This window comes from Ostrinia furnacalis, unplaced genomic scaffold (genome assembly GCF_004193835.3).
Source record: "Ostrinia furnacalis isolate ACB-3 unplaced genomic scaffold, ASM419383v2 OfSCF2259, whole genome shotgun sequence".
In the NCBI taxonomy this organism is placed as follows: Eukaryota; Metazoa; Arthropoda; class Insecta; order Lepidoptera; family Crambidae; genus Ostrinia; species Ostrinia furnacalis.
The window spans coordinates 26,418-46,644 of record NW_021132498.1 but is presented as its reverse complement, the minus strand read 5'-3'; the positions used below and the strand labels follow the sequence as shown (position 1 = coordinate 46,644).

The 20,227-nt window shown below is 36.1% G+C and overlaps 1 protein-coding gene across 1 annotated transcript; it reads right to left on the bottom strand.

Moving 5' to 3' along the window:
* Positions 1–1,006: 1,006 nt before the first annotated feature.
* Positions 1,007–18,289, bottom strand: LOC114354906 (chymotrypsin-1-like). The gene is made up of 5 exons (XM_028307499.1): positions 18,230–18,289; positions 4,031–4,104; positions 2,916–3,150; positions 2,156–2,329; positions 1,007–1,183 (listed from the first exon to the last, which is right to left on the bottom strand). Exons 1-5 carry the CDS (start codon positions 18,287–18,289, stop codon positions 1,034–1,036), a joined length of 693 nt encoding a protein of 230 aa, XP_028163300.1. The 3' UTR covers positions 1,007–1,033.
* Positions 18,290–20,227: the final 1,938 nt, after the last annotated feature.

Here is a 20,227-nt window from a genome sequence, read left to right as displayed (position 1 = left end):
TTTAATCATGGAGGATAAATTCAGTAATTAATCAAAAGTTTATCAATCGTTATTTAGATAGGTGATTAATGAAACATAACAATCATTGATCTCTTTTGACCTATTGATTTACCTACTACACAGAACGATTTTTAAGGGAGATCCGTGAATTTTGTCAAATTAACAATAAACTACAATATCAAGGAGGCTTAGATTCTTCATTTAAATTAACTGCTGAATTTAGGTTGGTTCCCAAAATATTTTTTCAAACTTTAATAAAATTCAAAATACGATGAAACAATTTAATTTATTTAAGTAAATTTTTTTCTAATAGCTATATAATTAATTATTATTCACCAGAAATCTGTACCTATGCAGAATACTATCTAAGTAGACTGCATGTTTCAATATCTTGTACAGCGATTTCAGCCTCTTTGCAAAAAAAAACTATCTCCGTGCCCGCCAAAAAAGTGACATCTGTTTTTTAAAATCCAGTGGGTCTAGACAAAGTGCAAATTATAATCGCAAACCAGTCGAAAAGTGGTCGAAAAGCCCCTTTTTTGTATGGAGTTTTGACGGATTCGATTTTCGATTCGATCAAAAAGTGCGTTTTGTCTAGGGGGGCTGGAAGCAGAATCCGATAGCAACGGTATTGCGTATGCGGCTATAAACACCTCGTATGTTTAATTGTTACTAAATACTTTTACAAAGAGGTGAAATAACTTCTTGCATGTACCATCGGCAACAGTGTTAACTATCCATTGCCTGTGTGGCCGTGTGTACATTAGGGTAAACTTCCATCCAGTGATTGGACACTAGATTGATTTACTTATTCAAGTTGTTTTATGTACATACTTAGACAAGTTATTGGACAGTTTTTTTTGTATTTCAGCAACTAAGAGATTCCGATTGATAAAAGGACAATTTACATTTGAAGTAGGTTTAATTCAATAAGGACGTTCAATACAAGGGGTTATATTGTCCAATGACTGAAAGTGGACCTTCTTTTACCTAAATAAAACTAAAGTTTGCACGATCATATCAAGTCATTTATTCAAGCAACGAAGTGGCGGGCGACCCAGTCTTGGAAAGCGCTGACTCGGACGAACATATCGGGAGCGCCGCGGGCGCAGGGGAAGCCCCATGACACGATTCCGATCTGGGTGCCGCGGTCCAGGCGGACTAGAGCGCTGCCGGAGTCACCCTGCAAGAAAAACATACATAAATAAACAATACTAGCTTCTTGCCGTGTAGTTTCGGCAGCAGGGTAGAATCTATAGATTAACTTCCACTTTCTTATCCCGTGGATATCGTTAAAGACGACTCTTTCTTTAGATGTCATAAAAGGAGACAAAGGAACGAATACTTATGAGAATATCAACTACTTATCAGGCTAGATTCATTATATCCTTAATTTTCCTCTAAATTAACTAAGTATAAGTTCAAATAAAGGTAATCTTAATGCCGCGCGACCATGAGTGGTGCATAATCATGTACCTACTATTACTTTGTTAATAGTTTTAATCGAGGGACGTGCTGGCTGTAAAAAAGACTAAGATATAATGAATCTAGCCTGATAAGTAGTTGATATTCTCATAAGTATTCGTAGCTGCTTAGATACTTAGAAGAAGTAAAGCCACTTGCAATCAACTGCTGGAAAATTTCTCGCGTTTTTCATTCTTTCACCGTCAAGGTGTAGGTATCTTTTTGTGGTCATCTTTTGACTCAAGACTTGCTAGCGGATTCTAAAGTAAATCTCTACGAAGTACCAGATAATGTAGTAGGTAGGTACATTAAAATAAGTCAGTCAAAAGACGTCCACTAGTTCATGCGCTGCTCACATCCAGTCCACACAAGAGTACCTAAAGTAACCTGTACAGATAGCACGAAAAACTTTCGAGTTCAAATCGTTTGCGTACTCGAATCGCCATCAAAAGATTTAGTAAGAAAACTAAGTACAACAGCGCCCTTGTGAACGTGTCGTAAAGTGAACTTAGTATGAGATGTGATTGCACGTAACTTATTTTGAGAATCAAAATTGTCACTTATCGTTTAATTCGAAGATTGAGTATCGAATTTTATCGAGTACGCAAACGATTCGAAGACGAAATTTGTTCATGCTAGAGGTACTGTAATAAGACCTTACAATGATGCTAGGTGGTGCATTCAAACTTACGTTGCACATGCCGTGGTTCGGCGAGTGGATGATGCAGAGCTCGACGTGGGGTTCCACCGGTGGGGCGGCGACGTTGAAGTCGACGGAGGCCTGGGCGACGTCGCGCACGCACTGATCGCCAGAGATGGTGGTCACGGTCAACTCGAGGAGCTGAGCGGAGATGGGACCGCCAGCCTGGAAGAATGGGAGGGTTTTGTTAGTATTTCAATTCGTGATAATTTTTCCATCAGACGAAAAAGTTTTGCGAGTTCTGAGTGATCATCATTGATGGTCGGGTTGGGTGAGATGCAGGTCGGGCTAGCCGTTGTTGTTAAACAGCTCTCTAGTGCCAATAGTTTCCAAGCAAAACCTCGGACAAACAGACATATCGAAACTATAAGGGTTCCTTGTCAGGACTACGGAACCCTAAAAAGTATGGTAACGCGAAAATAAAAAATATTTTTGCTAGTGAATTCCTGCAAGAGTTAATATAACTCATGCCATTGGTAATTATGTAGATAAGTAGCAAAGTTTGTTGTTGTATATGTACCTACTAGTCAATGATTCACATGGACTTTGGCTATGTTGGGCGTTGGCGTTTTGTGATGTTATGCGACGATCATTTACACGACGTTACCAAATTATGGATGGCTTTAAAAAGTCAGTTCTTTAGTTCACATTTTTTGTATTCAAAACTTAAATTGATTTAACTATTAGCCAACCATTACTTATTGAAAGTCTCTTTTAAATATTAATTTAACAGAAAATATGCTGAACTCACCCTGATTCTGCCCCAACCAGCGGCTCTGGACTGGATTCCAGCACCGGCGTAATCATAAGACACAGTGATGGGCTGGACGAGATTGGTGAACACCACAGGCGAGGAGGTGATCAGCACTCCGATGTCGTTCTTGATGATCTGGCTGACGTAGTGCTCGTGAGTCACGTTGCGGGCCAGGGCGTAGGCCACTCCACCCTGGTTCCAGTTGTTGGTGCCGACGGTCACGCGGAGGGAGCTACAAAAACAATTTATATTGGTATATTTCAGGGCTTCTCAAAACCCCTATGTTCGCGACAAGGTTTACGTAATGGTGGCTTGATGACTGGCAAGTACGTGCGGCACACATGAAGGTCTTTTAAAAACTTCATTTTCTTCAACAGTCAATTTTATTACTTTCTTTAAGGGGGTGGGGGATTTAGTAAAGGGGTTCGCTGTCATCAGAAAACTTTAACAGGGGTTCGTGGAGCCGAAAGTTTGAGAAACCCTGGTACTTTATTTTATCTAAAAGAGGGTACAGACGTACAGACTTGTCAGTCAGATTGGGTTTTATTCGCGGTCAAGCTGTAGATCCTGGCTACACAGAAGTTGCAGCGGTGGGAACGAGAGGTGGGAATAGTCCCGTCAGAAGTCCCGTTGTCAGTCACAACATGGCAACCTCACCATTTGCTCAAGAGTTGCAAATGCAATTGCTGTGATTTTTTTAAGGAAAAGTTTAACTTAAACGTTGGTTCAGTCTTTTTGTTTTTGTTATTTATTATATTGCAATGACTAATGTGATTTAATAAATCATTATTGATTTCTATCTATAAAATAATGTGCGTTTAAGTTTTATTAGCCAGATATGGCGCGATAACAAATACCTATGTGTATTATAAAGATATAAATATCACTATCAAAGAGCTTTCTTTCATAAAAGTCGAAAAATACGTGTTTGTACATGTAATGAACCTTCCAACCTTCGAAAATGAGGTTTGAGCTGTATATTGTTACATTATTTACTTATTTATTCCAGTTGATGCACCAAATCGTTTGTCAGGGAGAAAGAACGATCATCATAACGATAATAACTTGGAGATGCTACGACCTTATGTCGGTCGTCAACATCGTGATCATACCTGCTCAGAGAGCCGAAGCTGAAGACAGCAGCGTTGCAGTGGGCAGCGGTCAGAACAGTTAGTATAAGATCCCGCTATACAACGACCTTCACCGAGATGCTTANACACGTTACTACAAGTGTTTAATATGCTAATCTCTTCGAACGAAGCCTTCGTATAATTAGGATAGAACTTCACTTACAGGTAAGTTCGTTTAATCTCTAATTATTATATTTGTTCTAAATACCAAGTGATATGAAGCGATGTTTACACGTCCAATACAAATATTGGGTTTGATAAACGATTTCCGTAAAATGAAAGGGCAAGAAAATAAATTGGAAAATACAAACAAGCGTTGAGTACAGAACGGTAGTAACTCCGTCAATTTCTTGCGACGCTTCCAAAGGAACCTTAGGAAATGTACTGAAATTCAATATTGAAATTGCTCGGGATTTTTATTAACCTTTACTGTCATTTTTATTTGCCTACACCAAACAAATATGCCTTAATACTTCATAGATTTTCTGTGTACAAACATGTGGATATGCTTCTTAAAATATTTGGCCAACATTGCGTTTCCACTTTGGAACAATATTTTGTAAATAACATTCCATTTTGGTGTATACCAAAATATAATCCATGCCTTTTTAATATTACTATTGTATTAATAATCCGCATTTCCATTAATAACAAAACCAGCATTCACTGGAAATAATCATGCAAAATTAATTCAAAATACAGACCTCGATATTTTTATATCGAACTAAAACAAAAAATACCCAATACAAATCACATGAGGATATTTATTACATTCTCTTTACGATTTTTCGTGATTCATGTTTATTCAAAGGCATTTCATTTGGACAGTAAAATGTTTATCAATATAGTGAGGGGAGAAGGGTGGGGTGTAGTAATCTGTCGTTACATAACTGGCAGATGTCCTCATTGCTCGGACAGAAATATCCCTTGCCTCTTGCTGGGAGGTCCAAGTGAGGAAAAGGTGCCTTTTAACTTTGTTTTCACTTCAAAAGTCTCGTTATAAGCATGGTAATAATGACATGGAAAAAATAATGACACATGTTAAGGCGCCTTAAGCATTTGACGATTTGCAAGTTGCTAATTGAGATATTTTTGATTGTGATCTTTCTGTTCTTCGTAAATGAGATCACTCGTAGGTAAATTTAAGCATTTTAAAATTCGCCTATGTATTCACATTCACAGATGCAACCTATCGAGCCTAAAAGGAGGACATAGGCCGCTCTTGTCGCAAAATATATTTTCAAATTGCAAATCAGAGATTGTGATTTGTATTTTAGGAGTCATCAATTTTAAAAGACTTTCTGTGATACCGAAATCCGGGAGCAAAGTCAGTTTTCACATAAAGGAAGCTTACACCAATATATCTCCAAGACAATCGAGTATGAGCAAAACTTAAGATTTCGTAACGTCCCTGATTTAAGTTTAAAGTTTGGTGTATCACACGACATTTTTAACTGCTTGCAATCTACTGCTTGGAATCTTGGCATTTCGCCAGCTGCGATAGAAGCTTTAGCGCATAAGGATTAATTTCGTGTCGTATTGATAATAAAAATATTTCTATCCGAGCCGTTACTGTGTCATTTATGGTTATATTTTATTTGAAATGTTCCCATTTTAACGTTTTCTAGGCAATTGTGAGTTTTACTAACTGTGAGATTATAAACCTGACCTACTTCTTTCGAACTCGTTACTTTGGGTTTTTTCATTAAATTGTTAAAAACAATTAGTCTTTGAAATGATAAATCATTAAATTCATTTATTTTCAGTAGGTAATTCAGTTTTAAAAAGCTCTATCAAAATACGTCCCGTCATTAATTTATAGTATTAGCCGGCTATTGTATGATAGTAAGTAGCTGTTTATCCCTGTGCAATCAAGTAATAAATCAATATTGATTAAACAACTGACTTGCCCTCACTCTGCCTCTGACTTGGGCCTCAAACTCATCGCATAAGAGTCTGGTGAGGCCTCTTCCGCGTACATTGACAGCAAGCCTCCAATGTACACTTAGCGCGAAGAACTGGCATGCTTTAAATGCGACCTATTTTCAGGGTAGCAAAAAACAGTACAACTTTTTTTATTTTAGTTTTTTAAATATCCATTTGTCATTTGTTTTATTCCATTGACAATGTACACTTAGCGCGAAGAACTGGCTGGTTTTAAATGCGACCTATTTCCAGGGTAACAAAGTTTTTTTTAATCCCCTTTTAACATCTGTTTTATATCTATGTAATATTGGCGCGTTCTTTTTATGTGACGTCACGATCAGCTAATTCTATACTTCTGAACGCTCGTATCTTTTTTTATTTCTAGTTCGATTTCAATACTTCAAAGATAGAATTAACTTTAAATGGGTAATTATGTAATTTATATTTGTTATGTTTGAGAAACTATATTCCCTATTCGAGTTTCAATTCACTTTTTAAATAAGATCTGCTTTTTGAAACCCAATTATGGACCCTAAGCCCAAGCTTTTTGCGATCTCCAAACGTGGCCAATGGCATTGCGAAGAAATTCGGTATTGTGACAGTGAGAATATTAATACACACCTGCCCGATACCTATTCATGAGCAAGCTCGAACAGGATGTACAGTCGACCGCAGATATAGCCAGCTTTACTTTTATGTCGTTGTGTGTGGACATGGTGAAACGAACCATTGATTAAACCATTTGTTATTTGAGTTTCCCCTGGGTATTATTGTTCATATAAACAAGATTACAGTTTTTTTTAAACATAAAAGCCAAAGAATTATGTTTGTTGCATGAAAATCTTTATAAATTACATCCTTTGATGTACAGATAAAATATGAACTTCAGGAATTCATTTATATTTTAAATCCGACCTTATCCTACTATATTTTTTATATCCAGCAACGAATTGCGAAGTTGAAATCGATGCTCAATCTCTTTTACACGAAAGATACGAGTGTTCTGTAGTTTACACAGTAAAAATAAAAGAGCACCTGAAAATAAAATTCCGTATAGTTTCAAGCCGAGCTTAATAAAATGTTACGTTTTTGTTCCCGTGAACTGCGCAAATTCTATTTTTACATCCAAAAGTAGAAACGGATTTTGTTTTATTTGTAATCGTACAGTATTTTGTAAATAGAGCCAGTTTAATTGAGGAAATTTCGCCACTGTCCAGTCTGTTTGTGCACAGATACATTTATTTTGTTCTCTCTGTAACTGAATTTGGAAATAAACTGTCAAAACTTTTAATGAAGTATTATCCTTCATCCACAGTACCTCAGTATGAAGAGAGTATGGGTCGTTGAGAGACTACCAATCAACTGACTGACACGTTTTGTGAGCTTTTAAAAAGAGATTCTTATACATATTTAAAATAGAACCTTTCCTTATCAGTTGTTCACCATCTCATAGATAAACTATTTATCGATTTCAAATCGACATTTTGGTTTTACAGCCAATCCAAGACTTTATATTTTCAGGTCTAATCTAAATGAATGTTTTTATAGAATTGGGACTCTACATTATGAAATTCTATTGTGCCATAAAATCATATGACAATTTCGGAGCTTATTGCATAATTATGTTTTTGGTTTCGAACATCCTGATTTGCCATTTCACATAATTGGCAAGAGATTAGCCTATAAGCTGATTTATTAGCCCATTGTTGCCAATTTAGCGGCGATAACTAGCGATTAGTGGTTGCTTTATGATCAAGATTTTATCACAATACCCTGATAATGCATTTCTGTAACTATTTCATGTAACATTTATTATATCCGCTCAATAAAAAAAAATAAAACCGACTCCAAAAAACCTAGGTACACTAAAAAGTAGAAAAATAATTACTAATTACCTACTTATTTATTAGGACGAATTAATATTTATGTAGGTATACCATNAAAAAAAAAAAAAAAAAAAAAAAAGTGTGAAATAAAAATTCTCAAATAGTGTTGTGGAATGGTGAGTGCTACACGTTACTACAAGTGTTTAATATGCTAATCTCTTCGAACGAAGCCTTCGTATAATTAGGATAGAACTTCACTTACAGGTAAGTTCGTTTAATCTCTAAATATTAACTGTTTTATTCACAGTAATTCTATGATACAGACCTTCGTCATGTTAAGCCAACGCCAAAAGCTTGAAATGATAATTTTGGTAACGGAGAGCAAAAATATTATTTAAAAAGCATAGGCTTATAAGCATTAGCGGGACTCGTTAAAGCAGACCTCGTTGAAGGTGACACGGAGCTATCACGAAATGAGTATTCGGTGACTAGTCACGTTTGCTTCGCATGGCTTTTAAATTAAATTAAAACCCATTAAGTCGTCTGCCGGTGACTAAATGAATCCAGAAAAAGTTGCCATTAAACGTGCTTACTCTCATAACATACATTTAAATGCAGATGTTTTGTGCACGATGTTACGGTTGATGATATTACGGTTGATGATATTAATTCCATTATTTTACTATAATAATAATAAAGACACTTTATTGTACTCCACGCACAAAACAAGGAAGCAAGAGATACAAGAGAGGACAGAACAGTTTAGGCGGTCTTATTGCTATAAAACGATCTCTTCCAGACAACCTATGAAGAGGACAGTTGTTTTAAAATAACTATGAAGGGGAAGGCGGTGATCAATAAAATATAAAAGGTCTACTATCTTTGAAACAATGTTTTCTTTAAATTATTTTATCCGAAAAGCCTCCTGTATATGCATACAACCAAGATAACACACCAAGGTAAATATTTTCGATCGTTAAAAAAGTTCGCCATTTTTTCCTTCGAAGCTCACTTGGGGACACACGAGAACTCTAAAAAATACGTCTCCTTGGAGAGGCCCGTTAACAAAGAACAGTGAATTGTTTTCATTCCCTTACTTCCCCTTGTTGCTCGCCTCCGAGGATATCGATTGAAACCCAATATTCTTCGGGCTAAGTATGACGTTCCTAAAAAGTCCTTTGAATAAAATTAATAACAAAGGGCGTCGTACCGCAGCCGTGGGCCCGGAGGCTTAATTTGCATTCCTGAATCAAAATGTTGTCGTAATTATGTAGGGTCAGATAGTCGTGGATGGACCAGTATTAGCCAGTCGTTGCGCCAACTCGTCCCCAACTCCCCCGGGTTGTTAGTTTACCGTGAACTAGATTGTGGCTTTCGTACTTCACGCCCAAATTTCATTTCAAATGTTATTTCTAAATTTTATACACAGCGCGGGGTAACTGAATTACTATCGATTTGGGAATAAGTTTTTGCTTCGAAACGCGATGTCACGCGAGGGAGAATACGCAATTTAGGTACATGTAGGTACTGACTCCATGTTAGCATTATCTATGTTTGTTACATTTCACGCCTTTGACAGTTGATAAATCCAATAAATTCTTAGCCTGAGTTGCACCACCTAACTTTGACCGTAACTATGACGATAACCGGTATTTTTATATGGAGTTTAACAGATTTTTGACGTTTGTCAAAGTTGAAGTAAGATGGTGCCACCCAGCCTTAGACTTGGTAGTAGTAACTTTTGGCGCTTTTCTTTTATTTTCACTAAGAGGTCTGTGTCCGAATAATGCTGCACTGCTTGAGACTCGTAGTTTTGTAAATTCGAATTTAATATTCGAGTTGAACCAGTAAACAGTTTTCCGAGCAAAATATTTCAAGAAACTTATTACGGTACTCATCCAGAAGCAGCTTTGCCCCAGGCGAAGACATTACAAAGGCCTCGGCTGAGCAAACGGAGTGACCGCGGATTGATATTATGATCTTCCTACATTTACACGCTCGGTTGATTGATATTATTCTCCCGTGTATTTTAACCCTTGAAAATAACTAAACCGACTTATAAATAGAATACAAAAGGTTATATAGCTTTCAATTGCAAAAGGTCAAGGTTTACACAATTTTGAAGTAGGTACAGTACAGAAACAAAGTTTGATATGGGTGGGACCCTACTTGCTCAATATTAAATCACTGTGAAAGCATAAAAGTTGCGTTCAGAATTCTCGTTGTAAAAAAACCTTATGTAATTCTTAAGTATAAGTACCTAATTATTATTTTGAATGTCATACTCCTATCTACATAAATGTTACAACAAAGATAATACGGGGAATTTTCCGGTTACACGAGTAAAAAGTAGGTTGAGCTTTTTTGAAGCGTTTGAGGGTACAAACGATTCTGGCGAATATATTGTCGACATGCTGAAAACAAATGGCCTCATCTAACCGACCAGCCAAGCGCCAGGATTTGTCGCAGAGATGGCATATCTTGTGCGACTCGACTCGATTATTAAATCGATTTCAGTGGAAATAACAGAAATAGATTTTCCAATAAGAACTTTCGTATGATGCAGAAATAATCTCAGTGAATGCGGAAAATGAATAGGTATTTCGATATTCTTATCCTTTGTAAGTACTTGGTTACTATAAAGTGTTTTCCTTGGAAAAGTTTTAAGTAATTTAGGTAAGGTAAGAACATTAAAAGCTATTTTTTGTATGATATCGAAATAGTAATAGCACATGGTTCGCTAGAAGAGGTTTCGGTAGAATAATGGTGCTTTTCTGATGTATGCTATAATATCCTAAGTAATTTAATAAAATTTCATCAAATCTAAACCAAGGCCAATTTTGCATGAAAAAGTAAAAAATAGCCAGCTTTACAGGCATTCATGTTTATAATATTAGTATCGACTATATAAGGCACGTGTATCGAGTTCGAGACAATTCGATATAAAAATACACGCTTGACCACGTCACTAGTCGCCCTTACAAAACTCGTCTCCGGTCAATCGCGTCCTTAAGGGAAAGCAGTTAAGCTAAATGTAGTTCAGATGTCACCAAAATGTCAGCCTCACCTGGTACCTCGTTTAACCTAAATAACTGACGAGGCATTGACGACGGTGTAATTCGACTACTTAAACGAATTAAACGGGGCTGGAAAGGAAGCAAATAACCTGTTTTCGACTCCTGAATTGGAATTTCAATAGCATAATTGTAAGGAATACATGTGACGACTCTCAATGAGGTTTAGAAGTAAATATGTGGCGGGAAGTCGATGTTGAAATGAAACGGCCATTTACCTATATTACCTAAAGCGGTTTCCTTGACACCGTTTGACTTTCTATTTACATTTTTACCTATTTGATTGGTATATAAAAAGTACTTTACTAGTATTTTTGCTGATAGCTATATAGGAAAATGAGTATCACGACGATAAGACTTCTAAAATTATTATATTAATGCTACATGAAAACAATTCCGCAACGATCCAAAGTTTTGTGACACAAATAAATAATAAAACCATTGCCATTCTATTTATGTTACAGGATTGCTTCATTTTTATTGTTGTTGACCTAAAATCTGACGTGGCAGGCTTTATTCGTCTAACGACGCTGACTGAAAGGGAACAATATTATGAAACTGCCTCAGAGGCCGTTATGACAACTCTAACGGGGTCTCAGTTTACGCATAACTTTGATTCGCGTACCATTAATTACGAGTTTGTGACACATTTACTTGCAACGTTTCATAAAGATGAAACTCATGATGATCGTAGTTGCGATCTTAGGAGCGGTATGGAGGCTGTGTGACTCAGAAATGTACCCAGTGAGACTTATTTCACCAAGATGAGGTTGCTTATGCCAGACGCACTATTACCTGTTGGCAAGCGCTGACTCGCCTGGGAAATTTATCTGCAACATTCCCTCAGATCATTACCGTCGTATAAAGATGGAATTTACCCTACACATATATAATATCACGTGTAACATGTATTTTTTACGAAAAAGCGTAGCTGGAATTCAGTTGACGTTCTGTGAGTGAACTATTATCTATACAATCATGTAGAACAGCATGAGTTGATACCAGCAACACTAGCCTAACTTAAGTAATGGAGCATAGGTTTTAGGTAGATTAGATCATCATTACTATATGCCAAGCTATACAATATAACAAGGTCATACAAATAATTAACAAAAGCAGTATAGTAAAGTTATTAAAATTTATAAAACGGCAGATTCAACTCAACAAAAAAATACGAGCCGCGTTTTCCGTTTAATTTTCTGGTTTTCAATATTGTTTGACTCGTTACAATTTTGGGACCAAAGAATACCTCTCAGAAATTAATTGGAGATTTGATTCACACCACACAAATCGCTAAAATATTAACTTAGCAACGATGTCGCTGACAATCGTAACACAAGTCGAAATTCGATCTAATTTACTTGAGGAAAGATGAAAAAAAATCAGAAGCGAAGTCATTTTTCGGTCTCCAAAGGCGAAATTAAAAACATAAAGCTAAGGGCTCGCAATGCTGACTTAGCTCGCCCTTTTTGTGTTTTTAATGGAAGTAAATCTGTTGAACCATTTACTACACTAAACTCTCTTTAAAGAGGACAGGCTATACTCGTACAATTCACAGACGCGTAGACGTCAAACTAAAGTAAGTCTGATTACGCCTTATTTTCTCACTTTCATAAGTAGATACTGTTAGTCGTTACAGCAAACTGTCCAAAAATTTTCAGGTATGTACTTACCTACTGTATGTACCTATTTTCCCATTTATCAGAAAGATAGAGTATTATTACATAACCAAATCGGCCAATATCAGTGACGAAAACTAAACGTTAGCGCTAGTTCGTTTCTACGTTCACTTCTAAGCCATAGGAAGACGAAATCAAAAACGTAACGGCCTGCTAATTGATCGCGGTCGCAAGATCAGGAAGGCCTTATCCATTACCGGGGCTGATTTGTCGCGGGCTGATTCATTAGACGAGCATTAATCTTCGCCGGAGGTGTGAGCGGCGTTGCCGAAAAACTGCGTTTGTTACAATTACAGCAACTTTTTGTTACAGTTACTATAACTTGTGTTACAGTTACAGTAACTTGTGTACAAAAATACTGTATTTTATATTCAAACATTAACTAAACCAAGCAATTTTGAGGACGTTATGCAAACTTTTACAGTATGTATCCAATGAAAACAATTATTTTTAGCTTAAAATCAATAAAACTCAAAAATATAAATACGCAAATAAGGGTCGTGTGTAATTTCTGGATACGTTTTGGCTTCTTCTTCCGTTACATTCAAAAGAGCTATATCATAAAGAAAATATATTAATAGGTATTCCCGTGTTATTGAAAGCAGGTAACAGCAGACATAATGAAATTCCGACGTAAATAACTTTAATACTCGGAGCATTAGGAAGAATTTTGAAATAAAATCCCCGCATGCCTTTTGGCTTCCTATTCATTGAAACAGGAAAATATGTTCCCAAGCTAATGCGGATTCATATAAAATCACTTACATGTAATACATACATAGAGTTACACTTTATTTTACGTATCTAAAAATGTATAAAGATATTGTGTTAAACATGCTGAACTAGCAAATATTGCAATTTTATCGCACAAAATCCAGAAGTTTAAGTTTCGAAAGAAAGATTAGTAACTAGCTAGTAACGGAGCCTGGCAACACCAAGTGCGAACATTCTGAGTGGTGGGGGAGATACAAACCAACTAGCGCGGTGATAAGACTTTACTTTGTTCAAGAAGCCGTGACTAGCCCCGACGGTGGGCCCCGAACACTGGAATTTAATTAACCCAAATTTGTCCTTTTGTCTTAACAGTATCGAAGCCCGGCCTCCTATAAACATTTATCGATATGTAGGCGCCATGTAACAGTTTAGTGACACATTCAGTTACTCTTTGATGTGGGCTTCTGTATGCAATAGCAAAGGGTCGTAAATTGGTTTAAACGATTTTGTATAGGCTTGTAAAATCGATTTCCCGTAGGTTCAAACTCTACCCATGAGGGAAATCCGTAACAAAATTGCCACAACTAAGTTGAAGCTTTTATTTCTTCAAACGAGAACTACAATAGAGCCACCTAAAATATTTTTTCTGTTAAATAATTCTTTTAACATAGAGCTATTAAGTTACGTAAAATATATTAGGTGTAGTGAATTAAATGGACTCTCAATATAGCAAAAGTAAGCACGTAGGAACAAATAAAACAGCCTAAACCCTAGCTTAAATTGTAATAGATGTTCTTGCCTAAAAGATTTGTGGAGCCTTTCATTACATTCCCATCTTAGCTGCCTCTAAAGCGTGTTTCTTCTCCACTCTTGATTATTTCTGGAAAGCAACGTGTCACATAAATTCTTAAGGAAAATAGTACGTTATCTTCATGTATCTTCGTCGACACGTATGAGATAAGCAACGACAAAGTGAATAACGTAAATACCGGCGTAGAAACCTCTTACCGCTGAATGGGATAAAAGTGTATTTATTTTATTCAGTCATTCCTGGTACACGTTGCGATGGGGAATACAAAGTAAGTATGATCTCACAATTGAGAATATTCGACTAAATATGGTAATATCGTGTTTGCTTCACTTGACGAGCGCATTGCTTTGTTTTACATACGAAATTCTTAAAATAGCTTCTTTCGTCCAACTTCAATATTGTGGATCTAAACGAAACTTTAAAGTTACCTAAAATTTAAAAATATACGATAACTCTATTTGAAGACAAGTCTTTAAAAACATAAGTATTGTACATTATTAGAAAGTATTGAGGTATCTTAGAAAATGTAAGACCTACGAGTACCTAGGTCTTATGCATTTCAGAATATAAGCTATACGTACATTCTGATCCAATCAGCTAAAATGCGCTACTGAACAGTCTCAATGGTTCAATGAATTACGAGTGACGGGAAATTTTAACCGTAGCCGCTACGGATGACTACGAAAGCGGAATCGCTGAAACCGAGCGTGGGCGCTGTAGCGTGCTACGCGCGGCTGTGGCCGCCACACTGCTACCATGCTACGGCACAGAATAATAATAAGTACTACGTACAGAAGGTTTTCTTCGCGAAGGTATTAAAAAAATGTATGCTCAATGTCGTCAACAATATGGTGTAATTTAGCTTGTCTGAAGAGCACCGTTTTGTTGACATACGTCAGTGATCGGTAATGCGCCGATGTATGGCATATTGGCTAACTTCGGTAAAATAATGTATAACGTGAAGTGCCAAACTGCGGAAAATGGCGGAGGAAATACATCATTATGAATGAATAATTATATTTTGTGTTTCTAATATTATTCAGGCAGTTAAAATACTGCACAGTATTAATTACACCACCTTTTTTTCTACTTTCCATCATACATAGTTCATGTCTTTACAATGCAAATGGGTGAAAAAAACGCGTGCGTGCGTCACGCGTGTTTTGTTTTCGATGCAAACTCGCGGGATGAACAGGCCGCTCTACAATAATTTGTACCATAAATAAAATTGTGTTTTTAGCTATTATTGTGTTACTGAATAAACCTTATTTAGATGCGTGAATAAAGGTCATCCTTTGTATTGTGTTTTATTTCTGGTACAAATATTAACGTAGAGGATCTTTTTTTGAAACGGTGGCTATTCATGTACTTTGCATTCCTGTATGGAACATGAAAGTGAATACCACACCTAACCTTAATATCTCAAACTATTGATATTGCTCTTCATAATAATAAAAAGGAATGGACCAAATTGAAGCACGCGAAATTCTAATTCCGAGAAGGCTGCATTTACAGCTTTATTACGTTCATCTTCTACAGTGTAAAACAACCACAAATGCTAAAACTCTATAATAAGGTCGTAACCTTAACCAGAAGGAAGCTTTCACGGAACCGACAGAAATGTGCAATTCGTATTGGAAAAAACATTTTACGAAATTGGATAGTGTAATTAACTTAAGTTTTCTTTTGAAGCGACTTATTTTAATACTAAGGAAGACCGTAACTCACCGCAGTATTTGAATACTGTTGAAATATTTCGTTATTTAACTTTTACATGGCATCCTATAACATCTGACAATTTTAGTAACATTTGCCCGTAACATTTACATGGGATGACGTGACATTTATATTATACCCACATTTACAATAATACATAATAATTTCCGAGTCTCATCAGAACCTGTGTAACCGAGTCACAGTGATCTGGTAATACAGGCTCTAGCCTAGTTAAGACACAGTGTCACAATCTAATACATTGTTAAGTTTCGTTGACTTTTATTTTTTTACATGGGCACTTAAATGGGTGGTATGGAGTTGTACGAGTACGTCAATTAGGTATATTTGAGAAAAACAAATAAGTAAATTAAAATAAAACATGATTCAGAAGTACATTCTCCGATATCGGGTCAGTGAATCTAATCTCAAAACATGTAGTACAACCTCCTCTCCACAGAAGCAACCAACCTCACATTTGGCCTCGAGGGACAACCGGATGTAGAATTACATATTTCTTTTACAGGCCTTGGGATAGTGAGTTTCAAAATATTGGAAAGGAATCGGACAGAAATATGTAAGACGACATTGATTTTCCACAAAAATAAATAAATAAATTGTTTCAACCATCCTCGATTTAGATAAGAATGATAATCACGAACTCAGCGAAGCTAAAACTACTTACACGTACAAGACTGAATACTGTTGCATCTTATATTGCTGTATAATAAATGCGATTTTGATTCAAAAATCAATATCCGAATCCGAATAATGGTACCTAACCCTTTTCTGATAACAAACTAATATTAACTAGAACAATTTAAATAGAAAAAAAAACTGTGTATTGTCAACCAGTCGCAATCACTATTTGATTTGATATTTTTCGGCTTTGTCTATTTCTGAAATTCAAAATATTTGCTTTCAATTCGTGTTTTGGGACTGTGCAACTAAACTAACTAAACAAAATCCACAACTAAATACACAACGGAAAATATTCACTACAACGCGTTGTAATGAACACGTTGACGATTTACCTTTAGCGGCGCGACGTGTGCGCCATTCCGATAGGCTCTGTCGGGAAACAGCGACTCATATCTTTTATTCTTTTTTTATAAAGACGTCATAAAATTGGGTACCTTGAAAGATAAGGAAGTTATACGAGCCCCCGATTCGAGCGAGCAATCCATCTCACGTAATTGCATTATATTCCGAGTGCGTCGCTTCGATGGAGCCGCTAGTTACAATTTCCTTTCAATAGCGACACTTTTTTATTTTTTATCACGGTGATATTTCGAAAATTGTTTCTTCGGTCGGAATTTCAGTTAAATGTAACTATAATTAATTAATTTATGGTCTTGTAAGTAGAAAAAGTATTGGTTTAAGGCTCATACAGATAGTGGACTATCGTATGTCGTGATGACATACGAGTTAAATGAGTGAAATATGTAAATCAAGATATTATAACTGTTCAAAACGAACAAATTTGACTATAAAATTATGAAAATAATTCGGGTGCTTCAATAACGAGGTGGAAGAGACCGATTTTTAAAAACATATTTTTCCTTTTTAACAAATAAAAATGTTATTCATTTGGTAAAAAGCTTCACATTTTTCCACAACAAAAAAAATCAATTTTACTGCATTCAGGAAATACGTACTGCTACAATGCTTTTAAAAAAGTTTTTAGACGTAAAATACTCAGTTACGAAAGTAAAATATTCTCTCACAAGTACTATACTCGTATCACGAAATGTACGTGGTTTCGCAATACTAATCCGCGCTCTGCTCTCACATTCGCTAAGTAAATTAAAGTAATCCCGCAAATATATTTATTCAAGTCTTAATTTATTAATAAGAAAGAGCAATGTTACCCTGTAAGCATAATTTCACGCTGTTCACGTAGCAATCCTGGAGGCCGAACACAAATGAAATCTAATTGCTGGTGTAACAATTTGCAAGAGATAAGGCAAACATAGGGTCGGCGGGGAGCGTTTTATTTCCTTATGGTAGTTATGCGGCCCGCAGCCTGCTCAAGCCGACACAGTTCAAAGAGTACGGCCTGACCTAAATACAAATAAAGACTTGGAATTTCCATTAAACCAATTCAGCGAAAAATAAAATGCGAAACACTAGGCTTTCCATTAGGAATTTTAAACTCACCAATATTACTAAACAAAAATCAAAGAAAAATCTTTTTTATTTTCGCTTTATAAATTAACATTGGTTTAAATAACTAATAGGTAATAAATACTCCCAATGTTTTGTGCTGAACTAATTCAAGGTGTGAACGTTTGAGCAATGCCTATTTTGATTTAATTTTCAATCGTAAAATGTATTCAATTACCTATAAATTTAGTGATAGCTCAGACTCCACTTCATATTTTCGGACAATGCAAGTACAAGTTTCTAAGCCAGTAATTAGTAGAGTACCCACTGACTTGATTGTTTTCTTTTGGCTGCACCGCCGGGGGCGCTCCACGTGGGATCTCGTTACACATTCGCGATTGAAATATTTCCGCGCCAGCACACACGTATCTCTATTTGTATACTTACGTCAATAAAGGAGTCACGCTTTTTGGAAGATAAGGTTCGTATCCTCCCGAGATCACGCACTATGAGTGCTCCAATATTATAGTTGCCATTCGAACACATTCGACGGTTCAACCGTAAACGCTCGCATTTCTAATTACATCCGTGCGCAAACTGCAATTGATCGCTGTTTAATATGATAGTGTTTAGTTTGTACTAGTGTTCTCTATTGCCGCAGTAAACGCTTCAAAATTGCTATCGTAATTAGTTTCTACAGCGCTATACTAACATTTCCCGTTGTATTTACATCGAATGCTCAGTACAAATTATAAACGATTTTATCGCGATCATTGCCTCTATTGCTAATAATGTTCCCTTTTTATCAAATTCGGGGTAATTTCCAAAACATTTTACAACGTTTAATCATAAAGAGATTAGGTTGGCAAGTACGGGAGCATACTAACGCGAACGGAATAATTAAATATGAGGCTTCCCATATCACTTTAATTTGGCGTTGTAAGACAATTAATAAGACTCGAAAGCCCACTTTATTGGTAGTAATTGTAATTCGACACAAAGCCCATCCAATCAAAATACATAATTAGACTAGTAATCAAAATTTAATCTCAAACAAAATTTTCATTTAAATATTGTAATAATTAAGCTAATAGGCTGGGCGTTGGATTTCATGGTTCATCATTATCAAAAACCTGTCATCATTATAACCAAAACAGGTCAACCATGGCTATCATTTCGATAGAAGTTCATTTTGTTGCTTCTAATGTCTATTATTGTGTCCTTTACGATTATAACACTTGGACATTACATGCACAATACTACGGCAAATAGTTGAGCAATAATTCATGGAAGTTTTTGTTCCCTTCCCTTTAACCCAATTATCCTGTTTGAAATTCAATTGAAACGTGGAATTATCGCTAAACAGTGCTCGGGTCATTAGGCACTCTGTCTGCTTGTGTGCTACATAACATTTACACATCATCGCGCCGCATGTCAATGAGCTTGCGAACTAAACCATTGGGAAATTATATACGATGTTCTTGAAAGGCAATACTAGCGTACATGAATTGAATTGTATACCCATTTCGGTTTAAGCTTGTTATGTTCAATGGAAATGCGAAGGCTAATTAAATGTATCCTTGTAATCTAACTGTTTCCATAAAATATACTAAAATTATGAATTAAAACGCTGACAAAGAATACCTGCTTAAAGAACTTATAACATAGGTAGGTACTTATTATAGCAGCTTTGATAGATACTATTTATATATTAAAGAACGATATCACCTATGCAGAAGTCTGCCTCAACTTACAAAACATTCTACTATATATGGAACATCTTAACTAAATCAGTACCGCATTGACACTTTCATGACCCTTATCAAACACAAGAGTCAAATAGTTAGAAAACTTTTAACCTATTCGACATCAACCTATAGATATATCTATCACGTATAACTGAGGATGAGATTGATGAAAATTGTATTTCAGCACAATAATTGCTAGCAAAAAACAAACGAATCATGGCCTTGTAAGAGCAATCACAAACGTGTACAATTGTAGGTAGGTACATACACAAAACCTGAAACCTTTTTAAATCGCGAAAAAGGGTAATTTAGTTGTTTCCATCAAAATGGAACGCATATTTGTTTGACTGTTGTTTGGTGAAATGTTTAAAGCATTTGTTCCAAAGTTCGCTGTAAATATTTGTCGGAGTCCAACCAAGCCAGGTCTGTGCGCCACAAACGATTCAGGTGGTTCCATTACAATGGAACTAAGCCGATCGGGTGATACTATACTGTGTAAATGACTGCAGCTCTTACTTCTGATGGCTACTGTTAGTATCTACACAGACAATAGTGGTGTAGTCGCCCTATAAATGATGCAAA